At 48.0% G+C, this 25,017-nt stretch overlaps 1 protein-coding gene across 1 annotated transcript in view; it reads right to left on the reverse strand.

Annotated features, from left to right (window-relative positions):
- Positions 1-24,780, reverse strand: part of LOC144134533 (endothelin-converting enzyme-like 1) — a 49,094-nt gene extending 24,314 nt beyond the window's left edge. Inside the window, exons 1-10 of the mRNA XM_077667441.1 lie at positions 24,704-24,780; positions 24,489-24,554; positions 24,059-24,074; positions 20,323-20,426; positions 17,588-17,740; positions 13,461-13,828; positions 12,117-12,311; positions 7,616-7,795; positions 3,280-3,445; positions 1,626-1,724 (exon numbers count right to left, since the gene is read on the reverse strand). Coding sequence (XP_077523567.1) covers positions 1,626-1,724; positions 3,280-3,445; positions 7,616-7,795; positions 12,117-12,311; positions 13,461-13,828; positions 17,588-17,740; positions 20,323-20,426; positions 24,059-24,074; positions 24,489-24,554; positions 24,704-24,707 — 1,351 coding nt within the window. The 5' untranslated portion in view covers positions 24,708-24,780. The remainder of the gene's footprint in view (positions 1-1,625; positions 1,725-3,279; positions 3,446-7,615; positions 7,796-12,116; positions 12,312-13,460; positions 13,829-17,587; positions 17,741-20,322; positions 20,427-24,058; positions 24,075-24,488; positions 24,555-24,703) is intronic.
- Between the last annotated feature and the right edge of the window lie 237 nt (positions 24,781-25,017).

Consider the following 25,017-nt stretch of genomic DNA (forward strand, 5'->3'; position numbering starts at 1 on the left):
TCGCTCCCTGTATACATATTGAAATAAAGTTTCAGTCACTCAATCAGCCTGCTCGTCTCGCACTCCGAAGGCCCTGGTTCGATCCCCCACCTCGACCAATTTCTACTCTCTGTTTCACATCAAGCGGCACGTGAGCTCCATAAACTTCTATAATGAGAACCCTCTCCACACGTAACGTGCGCATCCGCCTCGCGGGGATCCCTGGACGCGGGCGATGACTACGGGAACCAGAGTCTCCTTCCTTCCTACGCTTGCATACCCCGCCGTTACCGAAGACCCTGCTGATGTGTCCAACAACTTGGCTGTCCTAATGTGCAGACTAGAGCGTGCCAAACAGAGGAGCCGTGCACGACTTAGGGCCGTCACACCACCGTGTTACCTTGATACCTGAGCTGCTCTCAAACGGCATGAGCAGATCTTCATTAATAAGATCATCGCCGATGCCGCCTACACGCCAAACATCATCAGAAAATTGCCTACCAGCCCTCGCTGTAATCAACGGGGTAATACTGACGTTGTAAGTGCCCGTACTGTGGCTGTATGTGTCGTGCTGGCCTGTACTACCTAGTTTGGTATTGTTCAGAGTTCCGCAAGGGACGCGACCACCTCGTCTCCAAGCATGGTTTTCAAACCGATGTTGAGGAATTTCATGCATTGGCCAGAGCCGGAGCGAACGGCATCTGGGAAAATATTGGCAAATATGCTAAGTGGCCTCTACAAAGCAGTGTAAAGCGTGGCTAGATCTCCCATGTCGTCTCCTCATGCATCAAAAGACCCCTACTTTTCCGTTCCTTAACAACCCCATTCCCGAATTAATGGCCTTGAGCTTCCCTATCTAAAGAAATAGTTCATCAATTCACTCTACTAGGTTTATTTATTAATGCTTCTGGGATTTTTCGCTCACGGCCAACGCCGCCGACGACACGGGCTTTTCTGCGACATGAGGCCCTTAACGCTGTCGGGTTAAAATTGCGCAAGCACTGCAAGAACACAGAAACACACTGGAAACGTAAAACTGGACAACTAGAGAGCCAGAAAAGACAAGCAGCCACTGTGCGAGCACTACGAGAGCAGAAAAATTCTCGTAGCACGATACTAGACAACTAGAAAACAAGAAGCAAAACTAGCTGCTAATATTTTTCATGCGTTGCCTAATCAATTTGGCAGCTATGACATTTCCATTCTATTGCGCTTTCTTTAAGAGAAACAATGTTTATTGATGTTTAATTCGTTTAATACGTGATTGCACTTGGAATGCAATATCGTTTTCCGTTTAATCTTGTTTGCACCTGTACCTAGATGGCAGTCTTAACTGAAATGCATCAGCCTACCCCTTAGAGAAATGTTCCATAGACCGTCTACAGACAGTCTATAGACTTCATTTAGCCTTTCTATAGATATTTCTTTGTGTATATTCATAGTCTATAGAGTCTAGTAAAAAGTACGGCCATAAATCTATTGATTGTCGATAGGATTTGTATAGCCTATCGATTGCTCTCCAGAGTTTCTCTATAGGGAGTCCATACAAGTCTATGGACAGTCTAAATAGTGTCTAAAGATATTTTTTTAAGGGACGAAGCCTCAAATTGTGCAAAGTGATATCTGCTTTGAAGAGCCCAACACACCTTGTGAGATGGAATTGTTCGTGTACTTTCCCAGCTGCCCCAGGGTTGTAGACACGAAATTCGGCGCGTTCAGCCGGAGAATTCGCATTGTTTGCCGCACTGCACCAAAAAAAGAGCAAATCAGGAAAGGCGTAAGGTCGATGCAGCCAGGCACAAGCCACTGGGCACCACAGGCATCTGAAGTTCATTGAGAACAAACTAAGGCCCCTACGTTTACATTAATAATTCTAATAACATCAGTTGAAATCATTTGTTCGACCACTACAACAATACACTATGAAAGGTGATAATAACGAATACTATGCACTTTCATTTACACACAGCGAAGACAAACACGCACAAGAATGGAGAGAGGAAAAACTGATGCACTAGAAGAAGATGATTAAATTTTGACTCCATCTGATTTCACCACAACGCACTGTGTGGCATCCCCCTTATTGTCCGTGTTCGTCTTCGCGCTGTGTAAATGAAAGCATGAAATACCAAACTGGACCAGCAACAGGTCTTATCCGAATACAGCATTAGTTTCTCAAACATAGCTTATTTTCAAACTCATCTATTCAATAGTTTTCTCATCAAAAATATTGGCCTACTTATTCACAACTTCTGGGTAACTTCCAAATGCATTCAGTTCCCCTTTTATCCTTCTAGCCTTTACCTTCTCATGACGAGGATCTGTGGTACACTACTTCCCGTAGTTAGGTGCCTTTGCTTAACTCTTCCAGTACATCGTTGGCTATTATATCTCAAACTGTTTTATTCTTTAACTGATGAATATCGATTTTGTTTTCTTTACTAATTTTTAGTCCCATTGATCTAATTTGAGTTATTTCCCGTGCCAGCCAATGATCGGGGGTACCTGGCCGAAATTTTCTTGAGCTGCAAAACTAGTAACCCATACTACTAAGCTAGTAAAACAAGTCGCCTAAAACCAATGGCTGTGCTCAGGGGGGGGGGGGGGGGGGAGCATTAATGATTTATATTATGCGACTCCATAGGAGACCGTCGAGCCGTATCCGGGCGTTGTGTCGCTGTCACACTCTGAGACAGCAGTTTTCATAGCCAGAGATCATGGGCCCCCCGTTTATCGCACAAGAGTGGTACTGACTGCGTTCTTATCTGCGTGATATTTCGGACCTGACTGGTAGTAGCAACTTGCGCCAGCCATCGGCAGGGAGTTGAAATATCAGCCATCAAATGCAAGGGCGTCTATGGAAGCAGTTTACACTATGGATGCAATAAGCATGGGTGTCTATGAGAGCGGCTTTGCTGACGCTTCGTAACAGGTAATCATTGATAAAGTGTCCCCTTTTGGGGGTAATTTTTACACTCTTGACCCTCCCTGACATCCTAAGCGTCTCATTCATCGGCTGCGAATCCCAGTGCACTGCAGCTTTTACTCAAAAACTGTGTCCCTCGCCTCATCATCCTGCGAACCATCTGTCATGTTCACGACAGCTGCTTCAGACCTACGGGTGTATTTTTATCACGCGTCGCACTCAGCAGCCAAATTGCCTTCTTTTTCCGTCAATGTAATTGGAAGGCTGAGATCGATTTTGTTTTTGCTTCAGCTTTCTCATAATCAAACCTCATCGCAAATAAATTCAGGCAATTTAAGTTTGCCATGCAATGGCCAGCAGAGGCCCACACGTACCAAGTTGCTCGGTTCGCACAATGCGAGCGGCAAATGCAGAAACGTTTCGGATGTTCGGCTCGTAGAGCTGGACCGTTTCGGCGTAGGAACGTGCCTGCCTTAAATGGCCGCCAAGCTTCATGAAGCTGTCTTCAATCCGTTTCTCGTCGACTCGGTTGATTGAAATCTGCGTAAATGCGTCGGAACACCAGCAAGTTGCATATTTCCATCTCAAAAATATGCACTGGCTAAACTCGGATAACCATGGATTCAGCCGAAAGCAAGGACGCTTGCTAAGGATCTGAGACTCGTCCATAGCAGCTCGCCTACACGATCGCGACAGCCGTTCCATATATATATCCACACGACCACGTGGCTATAGCGTTAATGAGTTCATACCCATGTAGGTGGAATTGGTCATTCTCATTTTAACATTCATATGTCCCTGGCAGTCCCAGTACCACTTTTTGAGCAATGGTACAGCGGTAAAGGAAATACGCCACTGCCCTGCAATGGCAGTTGCTGCCACAGGTGTTTCTTGTACGGCACAAGTTGCTCTTCTGGAGCAACAAAATAAGGTCCAGACTGGTGATCGAACGTGGTATTATCGGCTATCCGATAAAATTACCCTACCAAGTCACGCTTGTGAAATATTGGTGAAATGTTTAGGGGAATCGCCCAAGATGGAGTGAATTTGTATTAAGGGAGTAATTACTCATTGGCATCCACCCGAAAGCAGCCCCGGACCAGGACGAATTTTTCTTCAAATTCGAAGTTTCTTAGAAATATGTATAGCTTTTCTTTGTAGCCGTATGGCTGCGTTCGGGTAGATGCCAATGAGTATTTCTCGCTTATTACAAACTCACTCCAACTTGGGGTATTTCCTTAAACGTTTTACTGCACTGTTCCCACTTCGAATTATTGATAAATTCGCTCTCGCCTTACCATAACCTTGCCGTCCCGGTTAGCTCAGTTCGTAGAGCCACTGCTCCGCTTGCGGTGATCCCGGGTTCGAACCCCGGACCGGGATTAATGTTTCTTTAACTACGAAGCTTCTCAAAAAGCTGCATAGCTTTCGTATGTAGCAGTTTGGCTGCTTTCGGGTGGATGCCAATGAGTAATTAGTCTTATTATTTGCACGATATTGCAAAATATGGCTATGAACAAACTGAACAAACTGAAGAGACTAGCCTACATTTAGAAAATTGGTCGGTAGACTGTCTACAGACTCCTTATAGACCTTTCTTTTTATAGATATATTTTGCCTATTCATAGACTAAAGACTGTTTATAGGCAAAGAACTGAAAGCGTATGGCCATGAATCTACGGATTGTCTATAGGAATTGTCATGCCTATAAACTGTTCTTCAGGGTTTGTCTATAGAGAGTCTATAGACCATATACAGTACCTCCTTGTAAGAGTGGATTTCAGATGCGTACCATAATATTGCTTTTAAATCTGTCCAGCGCTCGCACTGAGCATTCAAGACTGGCATAGAAAAACTAATGGGCCGTGTATTTGGCGATAAATAACAGAAAGCTACCAGCGTCAAAAGGAGGAATCTGCGGATATATTGAATTTTATGGTGTAATCTTCATTAACTGCGTTCATAAACATAAAAACCTCTGCACTATCATGTGTAAGGCACGTGCAAAAACAGATAAAGTAGATAACGTTAAGAGAAGTATATGGCGAACAAACACATACGGCAACTGTGCTGCAAGACTACGACGTAAGTGCTTTAGCGGGTCCTGCCAAAGCCGTGCTGAAAACGCTATGTGGTCAGCGAAGGCTTGAAAGACGTCGTGAATAATGAATCTGCTAGTAACAAGACCCGCCGCGGTGGCTCAGTGGTTATGGCGCTCGACTACTGATACGGAGTTACCGGGTTCGAACCCGACCGCGGCGGCTGCGTTTTTATGGAGGAAAAACGCTAAGGCGCCCGTGTGCTGTGCGATGTCGGTGCACGTTAAAGATCCCCAGCTGGTCGAAATTATTACGGAGCCCTCCGCTACGGCACCTCCTCTTCCTTTCTTCTTTCACTCCCTCTATCCCTTCCCTTACGGCGCGGTTCGGGTGTCCAACGATATGAGACAGATACTGCGCCATTTCCTTTCCCCAAAAACCAATTATTATTATTATTATTAGTAACAAGAGAGTATATCTGCTAGTAACAAGAGCACAATGCAACCTTAAACTTTGAAAGTTGTGCACCTATCATTTCCTTTATGCCCTCTCTTGTGCTTTCGCAAAGCAGGCGCACACATAATGCACAGCAGTATCTTCATCTTCAAAACAGTAAGTCTGTGAAACGCATGTCTGGCTATCTCTTTGCTGAAAGTCCGTTTGAGCAAGGTCAAGTAGGGCGATAAATGGTTACCTTTAATTTATCAGGAAAGACGTGCGATGTCACGTCCAATTTTAGTAAGAGTAGGGACATCGCGCCTAAGTGACCATCGTCCACACTTTTATCATCGCGTTCATTCGCCTGTCGAATCTTTCCTCGAGAGCAAGCGATGCCGGTGGAGTTCCGGACACGGCGGCGTCTTCCCACTACCGCGCGAGAACACATGTCGATCGTCGGAATGAAAGCCTGGGTGAAGGGTGGCAGGCCGCCAATAGACGGGCATCGGGATACTGATAAGCCAAGCGATTGCCGCGTACAGGAAGGTTGGAAGCAAAGCCAGGCACCCACCGCACACCTCAGGGGCTTATCACGGGAGATAGTTTCTATAGATGACCTGGACTTACCGAGAGCTACGCACTAAGTTCGCATTATACGTCGCCTTCCCCTTTTTTCAACTTATCCCTCATGGCGCGCTTTTCGAATAAAAAAAGTATACAAGATCTAAACCGCCACGCTTCGCGAATGCGCAGATGTGCATGCTCAGTAACCTTGGCCAGATATCGATTATTTCCTCCGGCTTTTGTTGGCTGACCTTGCACAAATAGTCTACGGACAGTCTATAACTTTCTTACAGACTCTTTAGCCTTCTGATAGATACTTCTTTGTATATTCAGAGTCTAATGACTGTGCATAGACAATATCTACTAAAAGTGTATTGCCATAAATCTATAGATTGTCCACATACTATCTAAGGGATTTGTATTGTCTATAGACTGTTTTATAGGGCTTGTTTATATTGAGTCGATAGAATTTATAGATAGAAGCTTAAGGGCAGGTGTACACAGCCTAAAGAAATTGTTGCAGGGTAGCGCTTCGAGAAGTGTGGCAGCCACGAGCTCGCGTGTTACCTTTCGTATTCAACAATACTGTACAAGGCGCACAAAGTTTGCTGCAGCCAGCACGACCACAGTGCCACTGCGTGTGCATGAAGCAGCACTAATTCCATGAAGTAACGGCATCCCGCACCTAGGCTTGCCGCCGGTGCAGTCCACATAGACTTACAAATTTCTAAAGAGAAAATTAATCGAATCGGCCATTGTTCCGATCCAGTTGTTCACTATCCCTGTCCTGTCCGCACTGCTGATTTCTTTTTTTTTCCTTCCAATACCGACTTCATTGAACGGAGCAAACTCCCCGAGTATCGACCGCCCACCTGTTCTTTCTCAATAGAGTTACGAAGCTTCGAATAACCATGCGGGCATGACCGAGCGCGAGTTTCTGAACGTTAGCACGAAAATGCGCCATCTAAGGCCGTGGCCTTAAAAAATAAACTGCGCATTTCGCAGCTCCGCTCTGTTTTGAGCATACTCTCGACTGAAGTTTTCTTACTAATTATTTAGTGGCCGCTATAGAACTGACATAAATATTATCATATCTTTCTCTTCTGGATACGCTGCTCCTCGAGGGCATAATCTAATTACCTTGTTTTTTTTCTCGCGTAACAACTTTTCATTCTTCCCCAGCACAATGCTGTCAGAAACAATGACGTATTTGCAGTAACGTTAACAATAATTTTATAGAGTTTAAAATAACGCTATATATTATTTGCTAGTTTGCTTCTATGCAGTAACCGCAATTGTGATGATTTAACTTTTTATTTTTTGTTGTTGAGCACAGCTGTGACTTGTTTTTTTATTGTGCTCTCTATTGTCTAATCAGGGCATAGTGAATTTTTTTTTCTTTACAAGCGATTGTTCTAAATCATGCTTGTATCACCCTGTTAAAATCGTCGTGCAGTGATTGCAGTATCTACAAATAAATAAATATTTATAAATAAATAAATAAAACAAGTCTCCAGTTTTTATCTGAGTATTGTGCGTAGCGTCACAGTCGGCTAATTTTCAGGCTGAGGACAAATTCCAAGGTCCTAGTTCCTGGCATAAAACTACAAGGGAGTTCCAGAAGTGGCAGACTTAAACAAATGCGTTGAAAGTTCTCAATGTGTCATACTTCCAAAAACGGTTGCCGGGACGGGCCTCCCAACCAACCGACTAGAAATGTCACGAAGGTTGGCAGAGCGTAGACCAAGGAGAGCTCCGTCATCTTGTCCCAGACGTTGAAATTCGTGTCAGTGCGCATAGTTGAGAAATCGAGGTTGAGCCCCCGCAAAAATGACTTCAGCGATGCTACCTGCACGCGAGAGGAAAAAAAAAACGGCAGTGGCCCTTTAACTTGGCTAACCCTGGAATTCAGGGAAAAGAAAGCATGCTTGCTAAACACCTAAGGCTCGTCCATGGCAGCTCCACTACCTGCTCGCGACCGCCGTTCTTTATATAAACACGACCACGTGGCTATGACGTGTATCACATTGCACTATGACACCCCCACCGGATGTAATCACGTGGCTTCACATCACCCCATCGGATGATTTTAAGGTCAAATATTAATTCAAAGATCACCTAACTCCAAAGATCAGAGGTCAACTCAAGGACAGAGGTCAATGGTCATCTAAAGGTAATGAGTCAAAGTCAGGGGTGAGTGCTTCAACACCATAACTGTACCAAATATGGTTATACATGCCTAACGTGGTTGGGCTGAAGGTCGTGAAAGGTCATTTTCCGGCCTTCGCGACATCTGCTTTACTTAGCGCAGTGAAGCTTTTGTCTTTAAAAAATAAACTAAAATGACGGTTACCAAAGTGTAATAGGACATTAAGCGACAGCTGTTAAAGTAATTATATTTCACAACATATTGACGCCCACAATACGAGAGCGAATTCATATCACTATAGCTATAGGGAGGTAATTTTCGTTTTCAACATCTACTCGTTCCTCGACCAGCGCTTCTGCCCAGTTCACCGCTCCATGCACGCGGCGCCACCGTCGCTGACCCCCCCCCCCCCCCCCCCCCCCCTTCTCGAGCGGCGAGTTCCGCAGCAGCCATCGCAGATGGACCGTACTATAGTCGGGTACAATTCAAGAACCAAGCGGTTTTTAACCGTCGAAGGACCCCTTTCCAGTCAGTGGCGTCGACCGGTTTGCATAAGCCTCCTAGCGTGGCATTGCACTGGATCTAGAAATTGAATGGAAGGGTTTTTTTTTTGTCATTCCTTGCACTCACCATATCCGTATGCTTCTGCATTTACTCCCCCTTAACTCCTCCCACTTGTCTCCGGGTGGTTCCCGTAGTAAACACCTTCCGGTTACACACTCCTACGATCTTGTCAAAGCTTCATACTGGTTCCCATGGCAACCACCTGCTGGCTATGCGGACTACCAGAACTACACCAACCCATAACTCCCATACATCAACCCATAAAAACGAGTGATGGAAGCCCCTCCCCGTTTCCAGGGAAGAGGAACGAGAGGGAATTAGGGCTTTACCGTTTTACCTTTCACGTTTCATCTCAATGGAAATGAGACCGTCGCTGTAGGGTTCGATCCCGGGTGCTCCGGCTCAGTAGAAGAAGGATGTAACAGCCGTATAGGATTTAAATTCCAAACCGCGAGGATTTTTCACGCAGTCGTGAAGTGCCTGTACACGCGCCCAGCAGTACACGCCATTGGAAGGCGCCAATATCACGTGACTGAAGGAGCAGTGAGCCGAAGTAATAATAATAATAATAATAATAATTAGTTTTTTGGGGAAAGGAAATGGCGCAGTATCTGTCTCATATATCGTTGGACAGCTGAACCGCGCCGTAAGGGAAGGGATAAAGGAGGGAGTGAAAGAGGAAAGGAAGAAACAAGTGCCCTAGTTGAGGGCTCCGGAATAATTTCGACCACCTGGGGATCTTTAACGTGCACTGACATCGCACAGTACATGGGCGCCTTAGCGTTTTTCCTCCATAAAAACGTAGCCGCCGCGGCCGGGTTCGAACCCGGGAACTCCGGATCAGTAGTCGCGAGCCGAAAAAGCGGCGAGATATTTACTACAGTTTCGAAGTTTAGTGTCTAAAGTTATTAGTAAGATTTTCCCGCAACAACTCCAGTTGCAATCGGTTCCATTTCGGTTATATGGTGTGCATGAGTCACCACCTTCTAGAATGTTCGAGTACCGTACATTCGAGTGTCGTTTGGGCTTCTACTAATTCGATCCATTATTCCGTCCAAGTCCACCCGATAATCCCCACTAGCCGACTTTAATTCAGTTTCTGCAATGGGCAAAATTTCAAGGGTCCTTTGGAGTTTTGGGGGAGAGCCAACTTCTAATTTTTGGGGATCCACCTGCAAGGGTGGGCAGGTTGCTTTCACCGGAGAGATTTGAAACAAGTGTACGATATGGCTTTTAAATTCAAAACTGATTATTTGTGGATCTGCTGAACTGCATGTTGCACTCAACTCATTGCTGAGTACGCAGCTGGTGTGCACATAGGCAGCATTACCGTGCTAAACAAGTTAGCGAGTTTCAGCATGCGACAGGATCGGCGGTCGTGATGACTGGGCAGTTGGCAGTGATGCTTGTTTGCGTTGAGTTCTGTTCTCTTAATGTCTTTCGCATTCTTGTTAACCTATACATATATTGATATATTTCGTTAATGGTAGCATAAGCCTGAAAAATTTTATTCCCAACGAAAAGCATAATTATAATCTACGGACATGGTTTTGGTATATACTTCTGGATTACATTCTCGTTCACCATGTATATTTGTCATTGTACTGCCGCATTGCTTTATTGCACCTGCCCGCCGCGGAGCCTCAAGTGGTTAGTGTGTTCGGCTTCAGAGCCCGAAGACGCCGGTTGGATTCCGACAGCGGTGGTTGTGCATCGATGGAGACGTGTCCTGTGCGTTGTCAGTGCACGTTAAAGATCCCCAGGTGGTCGAAATTATTCCGGAGCCCTCCACTACTGCGTCCCTCATTGCACATGTAGAGACGTTAAATCCCATCTACCACTACCCTCTTACACTGCACCCGCCACTGGACTTTGTCGCTTAGTATAAATAATAGCCACACTGCTGAATGTACGCTGACCATCATTGGTCTTAAGTCTTAGTTCTCCTTCGGCGTATCTGTGCCTAATCCCAGTACTGCAGAAAGTACAATGATATTCTCGAAACAGAAACTCAAGTGCTCCGTTTTTCAGCTCAATCAAGGCTGCGAGCACATCGTAGGAGAGATTATGTTAACACTACCAAAACACACATTACACAAATGTGGGGGGCAATAGGGCGCTAAGCATCGCGTATTCCAAATTTTACGAAGCGCAAGTTCAAAGCTACGAATAGTGCTACTGTCGCCTTAAAGAACGTTGTAATAACTAAGAGTTCTCAAAGAAATTTTAAATTCACCTAAACAAGATTTTGTGATATGGTTTCGTCTGATGTCGCGCCAGGTCTTGTTCGTAATTTATGCTTTCGAAACGTTTGCGTCAAACTATGCTAAGACGCGACCATAAGGCAATAAAAAAAATTGGCTATACTAAACACAACGTGAACAGACACAGCAAGTGAACAATTTTTGCCGCAAGGCTTAGATAATTTAGTAAGCTGGGGAGAACTAAAAGCATCATAACTGCACCATGGTCAGGTAATAAGCAAACGGCCTGGCCACAGAGGTCTAATAACCAGTGCGACATCTCGAGGGTCGTCAGCAGCTCTAAAAAATTTGGGGACCTTAACTACATTCTTAGCAAAACTTCGATACACTTTAGGTAGCCTGTTATGATGCTTAGAGTGTTAGTAGTAAGATTTTTCCGCAAGAACTCCGGGAGCAATCGGTTCCATTTTGGTTATATGGTGTGCATGAGTCACGACCTTCCAGAATGTTCGAGTACCGTCCATTGGAGTGTCGTGTAGGCCTCTACTAATTCGATCCACTATTCCGCCCTAGTCCACTCGATAATCCCCACTAGCCCACTTTAAATCTTTTTCTGCAATGGGTGAACTTTCAAGGGTCCTTTGGAGTTTTGGAGGAGAGCCAACTTCGAATTTTTGAGGGTCCACCTGCAAGGGTGGGTAGGTTGCTCACAATTCGTTGGTCAGGTTTCCATCAGCCATTGTGGCAGGCTTTGATGACGTCAAAAATTCAGTTGACTCGTCTCGACCATTCAGGATGACAAATGAGGGCGGTTTTTGCGACGTTTCCATCAATCACGAAATTTCGTTATGGAGAGAGCGGAACTTCATGACGGCAATCTAAAAGCCTTCGCATTAAAACTGCAGTATTGTTCAAATCTTTATCTCCGCTAGGGTTCCCACTGTTCCCACTACACTATTCCCCCTGCGAGTAACTGATCAGTTCGCTCTTGGTCTATTATATGCTACCCGTACCGGTGAGCTCAGTTGGTAGAGCGGTTCTCAGGTGAATCGGTGGACCCGGATTAGAGCCCTGGACCACGACGAATTGTCTGTAACTCTACAAAGTTCCAGTGGAAGCTGCTTAGCTTTCCTCTGTTGTCGTGCGGCTGTGCTTGAGTGGATGCCAGAGAGTATTTTGCTCCCGTATTACAAAACGGGAGTACGCTTAGCTCAGCGCATTGAGGTTGTTGAGAATGTAGCGCTCGTTCGAACCTCGGAATTGCTGTCGCTGGATCCGAGGCGGACACAGGCCTGGTACATGGCAGCCGCTTTCTCCGTCGCACTCTGTCCCGTGGCACGGATTCCAGTGGTGTTGAGGAGCATTTCTTGGATGCCTCTGCGCGTGTGCTCTTGGAGCTGATAGAGGGACACCAGTAAAGAGGGAAACATCAGCGACGCCATTTCAGACTTGGAGAGGAGAACATTTGCGTTAATTACACAGAATTCGAATTAAAGGCAAGTTTTCAATTAGTTTCTTGCCGACCGGACTAATGTACCACTTTGGATCAACACGAGGTTTGATTTTGACGAATTTGAATTCAGAAGAATACAGAGACACTCTTATTTTATGCTATAAGGCCGTAGTTGCGCTATACCTTCTTAAATATTCATCTCCACCACGTTGACACCAATTCTCTAGCTTTCGAGCTAAGTGACTAGAATATACCTGCCTCCTAGCTGCTATGTTTAGAACAGTGGAAAGCGTTATATTTAACTCATCGGCAACCAGGGGGGTGGGGGGGGGGGGGGGGGGACTGCTGCACTAGGACAAACGACGAACATTGGCTGAATTTATTTCGCATACCCCCAAGCGCGGAAACATGAGAGAGAGAGGAATGAGCTAAAGAGATCGAAATGCGACATAAAAATGGCAAGATAAACAGAACCGAAAATGCAAAATAAGAATAGGCAGCGTGATAATCTAAGTCCAATAAAAATATATTGAAAAAATTGGCAGTGGCTTAGCTTGGCTAACACTGGAATTCAGCGAAAAGCAAGGGCGCTTCCCAAGCATATCAGGCACGTCAATGGTAGCCTCGCTACATGCTCGCGACAGCTGCTCTATATACACCCACACGACCACTTGGCCATGAAGTCGTACCACATGGTAGTACGACACCCCTACCAGGCAGTAATCACGTGGCTTCACATCACCCCATCCTATGTTCTTAGGTCAAAGGTGAAACCAAAAGGTCACAGAATGTCAAAGATCAAAGTTCAGAGGACAACTCAAGGTCTGAGATGAAAAGTGTGAAATTTATAGGTCAAGGTCAGTTGTCACGGATTTGACACCATAACTGTACCACATATGGTCCTACGCAGCTAACGTGAACGCCAACCAACTTGCCTAGTATAGCCGCTTCTAACGGCTAATGTGCTTGGGCTGAAGGTCGTTCAAGATCATTCTCCGGCCTACGCGACGACTGTTTTACCTAGCGTAGGGAAGCCTTTCGCATCAAAAAAAGGGGTGTCAAGATGCAATAACAATACTGACCGGAGAGCATCGGCGGCGGAGCGCGCGTCTCTCTAAATATAAAGAGCCGAGCGTAAACTCGCCTTGGAAGACGCACTACGGCCTCCTTCGAATCTGCTGCAAACGAACTTGTAGAAATTGTCGCACGGTTGGTAGGCCCAGTCGAGCGACTCGTTGATGAACTTTGCGGCCAGCCGGAAGGCGTCCGCCGATGCCGTTCCGCCTCCGCGGCTGGTCGTCGCCGTTGTTCTGGTGGTCGCCGTTGTTCTGGTGGTCGCCGTTGTTGTGGCGGTAGGTGCGGCAGTCCAGTCCGGTACTCGGGGCCCCGTGTACTTTGTCCATCTCCGCGTACTCCGGGTGGGCCAGGAGCGTGGGTTCCACCAGGTGTAAAACGTCCTTGTCGTCCTGGTATATCGCCGGCTCCACCGAGTGAACGCTGCAGTCGTGTTGGCTGAGCACGTGGAGGAAGAAACTATTGAAGCGAAAGCTTCACTACGCTAGGTTTTCAACAGGGCAGCGTAGTGCTGTCACGTGTCAGGCGGCAGCTTCCCCTTCGGACTGTGAGCAATCAACCTCCCTACCGTGGCAGCTGGAGATTAAATGGATGCTCGGCCGAGAGAAACGTGACCTTTAAACTGCATCGGCTGATTCAGCCATGTGAGCTCGAAGCGTCCCGTCTAACCATCAACGCTTTTTCGCTTTGGACAAAGTGCGCACGCTTGAAAAACTGTCCCACTTTTCACGAGCTAACCTGGACAGAGAAAACGAGGTTCTGGTTAAGCTGCATGTACAAAACAAGCCGACAATTATTTAAACGATGTGAATCATATGGGAATGCCATTTAATGAATGCTTTGGTGGCGGTTGTGTAATAGTTAAGTAATAATTTCTAGATATGTTATCATTTTCTTGAAGGGCACTGTGTAGGCCACTCTGCACGTAAGAACAAAATAAAGCTGAACACGATGAGTCCTGATGAATATAAGTTTTACCTCAGCGTAAATCTTAAACGCTAATTAGCCTACAATGGACTAAAATGGAGTAAACTGTCCTGTAGCGCACTCCTTTTCCCTTTTAGTGGCCCAAGCCCTGCGGTTACTGGGGCGCCATGTGACTGACAGTCTCTAATAGGTCGAACAGCAGCCTCGGACAGAAGCTCCTTTGGTTGATCACCTACCACGTGGACTTGTATCCCTTTCAACGCTGCCACATCTCCACGCTCATCACGCTTGTGCTTCCAACTGAAACTAGCCGGCACACGTTCACGCACCTTCTCACACTGTTGCCTATCGGTGCACGTTTGGCTGGAAATTTCAACGGCGTCTTTTACTGCTTTTCTAGAGTCGTCAGGTTGTTTTGAAAGTGGGGGGGGGGGGGGGGGGGGTCAATGAAAAACAGGGAACGCTTTTATGTCCGCACGCCGTCAGAAAACTGGGCTGCTCCGTAACGGGCGTTCTTTGCACCTGAGATACAGTGCCACTGCTCCAATACAGGGTTTCCGGTAAGCACCACTCATTCGTAATAAACGAGCGTTCGTTATAACTGCTACGTTTTAAAATGGGCTCGGCTGAATTTTGAATTATGAAAAAATAAAGGTGTTTCCCAAGCACGAAATATTTCAAGTGGGTGGTGAAGCCACCTGCTTCTTTCCGCGCTACTGGACGCATAGTTTCCCTCGGCAGCGCCGTGTTACCGGGGCTGGGAACCAACAAGACTTTCTTAGTTGCGCCCCTGTAACTGGAACTACATTCCGACGCGTACCAAATGATCCTAAAGGTACCTTAAGTGAGCGCACAAAAGCACAGTAAATATCAAATTTCAACGTGAAATTAACAGCAGCAAGGAAGCGTTCTTGATCGCGATATACAAAAATGGTCTATAGACTTTTTATAGACTCTATTGCCTTCCTATAGATATTTCTTTGTCTTCGATGTCTATAGCCTGTCTATCGGCAAAAGTCTAGTAAATGTGTATGCCCATAAACCTATAGGTCGTCTATACACTGTCTTTATGATATTGCCGCATGCAAGAAGACGCTAAAGATGAATACAGGTCTACGAGCGCGAGGCAAGAAGAAGAAGCTGAAGTGCGCGGGGGCTTTTTCTGGTTAACCAGTAAACCGTTTTACCTTCAGCTCTCCTCGGTGTTCTACCGAGGCCTGACACTGGTGGAGGTGCGGGGAACACGTCGTTTTTGGTCACTTTATTGAGCTTGCGGTAGTCAATGCAAAATCGTAAGCTGCCGTCCTTTTTAACAATACCACGGGGGAAGCTCAGAGACTCTGACGTCTGGATAACGTCGTCTCGAAGCATGTCGGCCATCTGACGCTGAATAGCCTCGCGCTCTTTCGGAGCCACACGGTAAAGATTTTGTCGAATATGGCGAATCGCGTCATCCGTGATAATGCGATGTTTGGTCAAAAGTAGGTAGGTAGGAAAAACTTTATTGAAAATGCCGGCAACCGACGGTTTGACGCGTCGTGACGTTGGCCAAGCGTCGACCCGGGGTTATGCCCTCCTCTGCACTACCCCCGTTCGGCCCGTTTGTGGTGGGTCGTGAGGCTTGTGCTTTTCGAGCGCACCCCGGGCCTGCTGGACGGCCCATCAAAAGTGTTTGGTAGATGAACAGATGAGTAGATGAGTAGATGGTAGATGAGTAGATGAACAGTCATCTACTCGTCGTCCCAACAGCTCTTCGCACGGAAATCTTGCAAACGTGTCACGACGAGCCAACCGCCGGCCACCTAGGCTACACCCGCACGTTGGCAAGAGTACAGCGCGGATACTACTGGCCGAAACTACCGCAGACAGTGAAGCACTATGTACGGACGTGTGTAGACTGCCAACGTCGTAAATCACCCCCTGAAAAACCGGCCGGTCTGCTCCACCCTCTTCAAGTGCCAAAGACACCTTTCAAGCAAATTGGCATGGACCTCCTGGGACCATTTCCGACGTCTACTGCCGGGAATAAATGGATAATTGTCGCCACCGATTATCTAACTCGCTACGCGGAGACAAAGGCTCTGCCCAGGGGTACCGCCGCCGAAGCAGCTCGGTTCTTCGTTGAGAACATTGTCCTCAGGCATGGCGCTCCGGCACTCATTATAACTGACCGAGGAACTGCCTTTAACCGTTCTCCGCCTCAGCGGTACCAGTCGTCGTAAAGTGACAGCCTATCACCCCCAAACCAATGGATTGACGGAACGCCTCAATAAGACAATCGCCGACATGATCTGTATGTACGTGGACGTAGACCACAAGAATTGGGACGAAATTCTTCCCTACGTCACATTCGCCTACAATACGGCACAACAAGACACCACTCGCATGACGCCTTTCAGCCTTCTTCATGGCCGACCAGTGAAAACTATGCTAGATGCCATGCTGCTCCCGAATGCCGACGGCGACGATGTCGATCAGGACGCCGAGGTTTGCACAGCGCGCAGAGGAAGCTCGCCAACTAGCGCGTGTGCGCATCAGAACTCTGCAAGAGGCTGACGCACGACGCTACAATCTTCGCCACAGACATGTCAGGTATCAACCTGGCGACAAAGTGTGGATCTGGACGCCTATTCGCCGTCGTGTACTCTCCGAAAAATTATTACAGCGGTACTTCGGGCCCTATGTTGTGCTGCTACGTTTAACCGACGTCACGTATGAGGTGGTGCCGGACGGGTTATCGACATCCAAGCGACGCCAGCAACAAGTCGACGTCGTCCATGTTGTACGTATGAAGCCGTACTACTCGGACCGATCTTGACCTCCTACTTCCTTTTGTTACCATCGAGACGATGCTTCCTGAGGAGGGGGGCAAATGCCGCATGCAAGAAGACGCCAAAGATGAAGACTTGGTCTACGAGCGCGAGGCAAGAAGAAGAAGCTGAAGTGCGCAGGGACTTTTTCTGGTTAACCAGTAAACCGTTTTACCTTCAGCTCTCCTCGGGGCTCTACCGAGTCCTGACAATATATATTCTCTGTAGGCTGTACTCAAGGGTTGTGTATAGAGAGTCTATAGACTTTACAGATGGAAGTCTAAGGAGAGTCTATAGACAGTCTAAAGAAAATTTTGTACGGGTAGGACGATGCACTTCTGAGGTCGATAGCTCCAAAGCGCCGCAGCGCGGCACACGCGAGCAACATACGAAACTCTATAATAGCGTTACGGAGAAGTTCCGTGACCAAGAAACAGTTAAGGACTCTGATGCAACTCACGCCGCGTATACCGCGGAGGACGGGTTCGCCACGAAGGTGTGGTGCGGCTGAAATCGCGGGATTCTCTGCCAAAACTGTCGCTGGTGCCGGCACCACTCCTGTCTTCCGAATCCTTCCGCTCAGCATCTCCGTAGTCGTCGTAGTTGCCGTCACCTGCGAAGCAACTGGCTGTTATTGGACATTGTCTGCTTCGCTAACCCATTACGAGTTCGCTTTCTGAAAGAGTAACTTTAAAGCGAAAGCTGTTAGGCGCCCGTCTCTGGCTTGCGCGTAACCGTCAGCTAACCGGTGGGTGCGTTAATGACGCCACCGGCCGGGTGGATGTCATTACAGATCCCACCTTATATCACGGTAAACCTCTGTCGCATAATCCTACGGGGGACTGTTTCGAACAACCGCCTGCCAGTGCATGGGTGCATCACGTGACCAATACGGCAGTGGTCACGGCGCTACATGCACGCTTCTCAGATTTTTCGCTCATGGCCGACGCCGACGACACCGGCTTTTCTGCGACACGGGGCACTAAACGCTGTCGCGTTAAAATGGCAGTCTGTCAGGTTGGACAGAACTACAACCTGAAGCCGAAACAGGGCTCCTTGTAATACCGTTGATGAAAATACTTAAGCTTAGCAATTTTTCTGCAGTCAACATCAGTCTTGAACGAAGTTGTTAGAGTAAAAGTCTAACTGACAATTTATGAATATGCGTCTACGAGATATGGCTTGTTTCTATCCTTGATTAAGCTTGCTGATCCCAGAGTTTGTTGTGCCATTAATTTATGTACTTTTAGCTCACACTATATGGCGCGACTTATAGTTTTCGCTTTGGGAAAAATTTCTGCTAGGGTGCTCAACAGAGATCCTCATGATCACTCCGGCTGAAGTTGAAAAATTGTATTGCTTAAAGGGCCACAGGAAGGGGTGTTTGAGCTTGGCTTTAAAATTTTTGCACTATGTACAGTACAGTCCACCGAGCGTCCATGCCGCGCACGAAGCCTCAAAAGCGAGCGGGAAATTTACAATACATTTTTAAAAACTCCTGCTTCCGCACCTCGCTGCGACGCGCGGTGCCCGGCTTTCGCACGAAAACCTGCCAGACGACGTCACGTCTTGCACATGACGTCAGGAGCCAGGGGTTATCATTGGTTCACATCGCCAAATTCTTGCAGACGTCACGCGCTACCGCGGCCGAGGCCACTCCGCGCGCGCCGCAGCCGGCGGATGTAGGGAAGGGGCCGAGTGAGTGGGGCCGGCGGAGGAGCGCCGCCGTTTCGGCGTGCGAGAGGAGAGGGAAAGGCGCGAAAGTTTAAATTTCGTCTGCATATAACTCAGCTTCCACAAAACGCATTAAAATAATTCTTGTTGGGGGATAATTATGAACCACCGTCTTTTAATATCCCAGACATATCACACCGTTATTGAGACCCCCTTTCCGTGTCCCTTTAAATATCTATTTAGATTAAAGTTTTCTTTTTATTAATATATTAGTTATATATACACGGGAACAGTAGTGGTGCATTCTTCTATTACCCAATCATTGAAGTTGGCTGGTCATGATTATTTTCGCGGCCAACTGTCCTGACCGATAATACACGACTGAAAAGCAGGTTTCTTCCTGTCACCAGTGCTGCGGTACCGCGGCTACACAGCCGTTTTACTGGTGGCGTAAAAATTTACGTCCCATGAATGGATCGTGCAATTAACCAACCACAGCATATATCCAATTTCCTTACTGCACATCTCATCGTATCAACATCAGGGGATAATTTTTTTTTTATGTGAACAGGCTGCCACGACCGCACATAAAGCGGGTGAGCGAAAGGAGCGGCGACAGAGCGGCGGCGCTGCGGTCCTCAGCTCTCGTCGGCTGCTAAGAAAACCGGGGGTGACGAGAACCCACGCCACCGCTACTCTCCTCTGTGTGAGGGACATTTAGAATACGGTGAAGCCATCGGTTGGAGGATAGGGTAATAGTGGGGGTTCAGTGCACGAGTGTAGGACCACAGCTGGAGGGAAAGATGTTATTGTCCTGCGTCTATGCGCTGGCCCCCCGCAATTCAACTACTATTCTAGTGAAAAGCTTCACTACGCTAGGTAAACGAGTCGTCGCGTAGGCCAGACAATCACACTGGACGACATTCAGCCCAACCACGTTAGCAGTGCATGACCATATGCGGTACAGCTATGGTGTCGAACACTTGACCACTGAACTTTACGTAGACCGGCTGCCGAGAGCGTGTAGCAAAGCTGCCATGGACGAGCCTCAGGGGCTTACAAAGCGTGTTTACTTTGACGCTGAATTCCAAGATTAGCCAAGTTGAGCCACTGCCAGTTCTTTACCGCTTTATTACCCGATAGCGTCACCATATCGTAAACGCCGCTAACAAGTCTGCTCATAGCGCGAGAACTGGTAACGACCGCCTGGCTACTTTTGACAGTACGCTGTAAAGCATTTCAGTGACTAAGTGCTTGCTCTGAGTCCCGGAGGCCGCAATATTGCCCTATATTTACTTAAACCTGGCCACATTCCTGGTTTTTACCCAGAACGGTGCGTTCTGCTTCCATATCTCACTGTGAAATTTGCAATTGAGAAAATGCCGAGGAATATGTAAAGGTTTAAGCCTGGTCCCCACTAAGTCAAGCGCTCACATCACTCTGTTGCGCGAGATGCTTGAGGGGTGCTCTCTAGGCGACGCTCCTGTAGTTACTCTATAGGACTCATGTCGACGCCCTTACCAGCGCGGGACATTTCGAGGACGATGAAGGTGGTCAGGCCGACAACTCCAATGGCGAAGAGGCAGAAGGCGATGCCCATGAGCGCCATCTTGAGGTCGTGGTCTCTGCAAGGATTTGTTTCGGATCACGCTGAAGCCGATCACCGCACGGCTTAGTGCGGAATGGCATGGCTCAGATACGCATCAGACATGTATCAAATAATTTATTGTTAGAAAGGTTTTTAGGGCCAGCGGTATGATCATTAGCGAGAGAATAAAGCGATTTGGATGTTCATGCTAATTAAACTGAAATGGGACCATAACATTTGAATCCATATGCGTCAAGGTGGAAGAGAAACTATTATTTCTCCATAGAAAGTTACATGAACCTCTTGCAGATGATAACCCATATCCTTACAGATCACTTGTCCGGCAAACAATAGAATAAATAGATATAATCTGCAGACACAATCAGAAACATCACTAAGATAGAGCGTGTTCTGAAATGAGCACTTCGGTTCGCATTCACACCTTATTCGCGTCAGGTGAAGGTTATACTGAATTACAAAAAAGGGGCCAACCTTCTAGCTCGCACGAGGTGAAGAATTTAAAAGCGAAAATTCCCGCACATTCGAGTCTGGATCTGGTTTGTGAGGGTTTAACGTCCCAAAGCGACTCGGGCTATGAAGGACGCCGTGGTGAAGGGCTCTAGTAGTTACGACATTCTGGGGTTCTTTAACGTACGCTGGTTATATCTAAATATAATTTATGGCGAACATTCGGGCCATCCCCTTCAAAATTCTGTGAAAAAGTTGTTATAACTATTGTAAGCACTCCTGCTCAGGCCGGAGAACGGACAACAGTACGTGTGAATAGAAAAAAAGTCAGTATGCAGATATATCTATTTAGGTTCTGCATTTTTAAATGTCGAGGCTTTTAGAAACTATACATGTGGTCATGTCCATAGCTCAGTGGTGCCGGGGACCACCGGGCGAGGCGCTCCGCGTGCGGGGGTGCCTCCAGGGAGCTCTGACCTCAATCGACGCCAGGTTACGCGGTCTTTCTTTCGCTGAGCGCCGACAAATCGATGGCCATGGCATGCGTTTCGCGTTCGCGCGCGCACCTTGCGCCTCTGTCACTGCCCGGGAATCAGATTCCTTAGCTTATATCGGTGCGGTACCTCGGCCTGGACATCGACTGGCGCCTTTCCTTCCACCCTGTAGCGACCAAGGCCTCCCTGCAGATGAAGAGGATCACCGCCGCCGTACACAAGCTAACCGCCCGAGGCCAGGGCATCTACCACCAAGCCGCGCTGCTGCTATACAATGCCGCAGCTTTGGGGGCGGTGCTCTATGCCCTGCCGCACGTCACAGTGCACAAGCCCTGCTGGAAGAAACTCGAGCTCCAGTACCGCAAGTCCCGGCGCGTGCGCCTAGGCCTGCCCAAAAACTCGCTGTGCACCGCAACGTTGGCCGAGGCAGGAGCCTGGCCACTTGAGCTCCAAGCAGCGCGCAGGGCACTGAATCACATCGACCGGCTTCACCGCGCACCGAACGGTGGCTCGCTGCAGCAGCGTATGCGCTCGCGCCCGCGCTCACGAATGGACGCGGCACTGCTCGAGTATGAGCAATTGATTCAATGCCCACCCCCCTACGGCTCCTGCACGCCCTGGCCTGCTGCCTCAGAAGTACAGCGAGAGAATGTCGGCATCGCGGGAAAGCGGAGCACACCCCTCTGTGCTGTACAGCAGCTGACCAGAGCCGTCATACATGAGGAGCTCCAGGACTATGTCCTCGTGTACACCGACGGCTCAGTGGCCCGCGACAGCTGCTCCCTTGCAGCGGCGGCTACCATCCCCGCCCTGCGACTGCACAGCCGGCAGCACGCAACCTTCCTGGGCTCCTCCACCACAGCGGAGTTGATGGGGATCCGGCTCGGGCTCGACCTGCTGCTCACCGTCTGCCCTCCGCAGCCCAGGAGTGCTCTGCTGTGCGACTTTCGCGCCGCCCTCAGCCGCCTGCAATTCAACGGCCGCGGTACCCCACTAGTCAGGAAGATTCGTTCCCGTATCGAGCGCCTCGTGCAGAGAGGATGCGCCGTGCGTGCACGGTGGGTGCCCGGTCACTGCAGCATCGCTGGCAACGAAGAAGCAACGAACGCGACCGCTGCGTACCAACTACCTGCCAGCGATCTGCCCCTTGCGCTGGAGGACGTGCGTGCGGCCATCCACGACCATCTCCGAAAGCAGCACCCCGACCCACGCATCGCAGGAGGTGAGAGCATCGACAGTGTCACCGGCTGTCGCGCACTTACACGGTTACAACACGTGCAATGATCCTCCGCGCGCGCATTGGCTGCGTGTGGCCCGGGGAACGACGGGTGCGTCACGGAATCGCGACGAATGATGTGTGTGACGGATGCGGGGCAGTGGAAACACTAGAACACCTACTCCTTCACTGTGCCGCGTTCGCCGATGCTCGTCGCGATATGCTCGCGGCCTATAGGGCGTTGGGCATACTACCAGACTCCCTCAAGGCGCTATTGCGGCCGGTGGGCAGTGCGCGCACCCGTGAGCGAACCTTGGTGAGCCTCTGTGCATACCTCGAACACACGGGCTTGACGTCCCGTCCGTTCTCCGTCAGGTAGTTACACGCAGCGACCGAATGCTCCGCGAGTTCTACCTCGGACGATTAACAACCGGACGCCCCACTCCAGTTGTATTCATCGTAGTGCTGTGCGCGTGGTTTTTATTGCTCTATCATTAACTAATCACGCGCACAACCTGGACACATTTCTTATTGTGTAAACATTTTCTGTACATTACTTCTCCCCCTATCCTCTCTTTCTGTCCCCTTACCTCTTTTATTTCATTTCTCCATTCTGCCTGCTATCCTTTATTTCCGCTGCCCTAGCTCAGGTGCTTCACTAACCATGGGAGATGCCGGGGCTAGCAAACATCTTTTCCTTCCTTTTTATTATTATTTTAATAAAACCTCTTATTACTACTATATTGTTGAAGGTTGCAAGCTTATAAGTAAAACTGCTAAGGAATGTAGTAAGGTTCATGTAAATAAATTTCCCTGAGCGCGGATTTTTGAATGCGGCATCACTGTTAACATATCACTATCCAAAACACTATAAAGTCGTTTTCACAGGCTTGAGATGTGTCTTTCCTGAAACGAGAAAAAAATGGTTTTGGGGGAATTAAATGCGCCGTAACTGTCTCACTTCTCGGTGGATACCTCAACACCGCCCTAAGGCTAGGAAGGATGATGAGAGTGAAAGAAGAGAGAAAGTGGTGCCTTAGTGAAGGGCTCCGAAATAATTTTGACCCCCTGGGGGTGTTTAATTAAGCTGCACAGAAATCGCACAGCACACTGGGGCCTTTTCCGTTTCACCTGCATTGAAACGCGGCCACTGGGGCCGGGTTGGCACCAGACCACGAATTTTAATATCGACAAGAACGCGATTCAACGAATTTTAGGACAGACCACTACGCAGGGTTTTTCTATTGTCTAAAAGCGGAAGTGAAAGGGAGATAAAGGACACAGGTTGCGGCGGGGGTGGGGAGAGAGGCAGGGGAGACCACCGATGGGGGTGCGGAGGTGGTCGGTGACCCGATGACGTCATATCTATCTGCAGCAATCAATGAATTTTATGACAAACCACAACGCCGTTTTTTTCCGAATTTGGGTTTTGTTCCTTGATAAGGCTTCTATTGCTGTTGCATTAATACAAATGAAACAAGTAAGACTTACCCTCTTTTTGAGTCTTCTGAAATATTAGAAAAACTGCATTAGGCTCAACAAAAATCTTTGAAAGATATCTAAGCAGATAAGCGAATATCGACCATCAGGAATCCTGGCGACAGCTTCACACAACATTGATAGGGCAAGCCGTAAAGGAAAAGGTCTCTTTCTGTTCACATGCAAACCAACGCACACACGCTATTAGGCTGCTTTTTACGATGCATTGTTTGCAATCAATGGGAGCATTCATGGGAGCGGCAAGAAATCTGCACCTTGAACTGCTCATCATTACTTCTTGCACGTCTGCGGACCTTTCGCTGTTTTAATAAAGAATTTCAGAATGCAAAGTTTTTCCGACTGAAAGAGGTGCGTACCTGGTACGTCCTTCGCATGTTGAAATTAATCGCCTTTGCACAAAGCAGGCACCTTCCAAGCTTACCTGGAGTTGCGGAGTCATGGTCGTCATAGATGAGGTGCACGTTCGACTCAAGTGGCGAGGAATAACCTGCAAATAACCATCCCAAACCATCAGGAAAATAACCATCAGGATACCATCCAAAACGACGTAGCTAATCAATGACGCTGCATTTGCGGTCACTGTGCAAGGGGATGCGATATATCAGGCAACGCTATTGCAGACAAACATATACTCACTCATTGTCAGGAGTCTCTAGAAAATTCTTAGAACAGACGCTGGTTGAAACGCTGCTCTCAGATCAAGAGTCCAGGATACGCCCGAAGTGATCCTGGTAGCAAGGCCCTCAGTGCCTGAACTGAAATGAGGCCACGCGATTAATATCGAACGCAGTGTCGTAATTTTCTACATGAACATGAAAGGTGATAAATAGCAGACTAATTTTGTAAAGTTACACATCCTTCTCGTTTAATTTCTCTATTTGCCATTCGTCGCTGCAGACGCTGCGGTGGCTCAGTGGTTATGGTGCTCGGCTGCTTACCCGAAAGACGCG

This window comes from Amblyomma americanum, chromosome 5 (assembly GCF_052857255.1).
Source record: "Amblyomma americanum isolate KBUSLIRL-KWMA chromosome 5, ASM5285725v1, whole genome shotgun sequence".
NCBI lineage: Eukaryota > Metazoa > Arthropoda > Arachnida > Ixodida > Ixodidae > Amblyomma > Amblyomma americanum.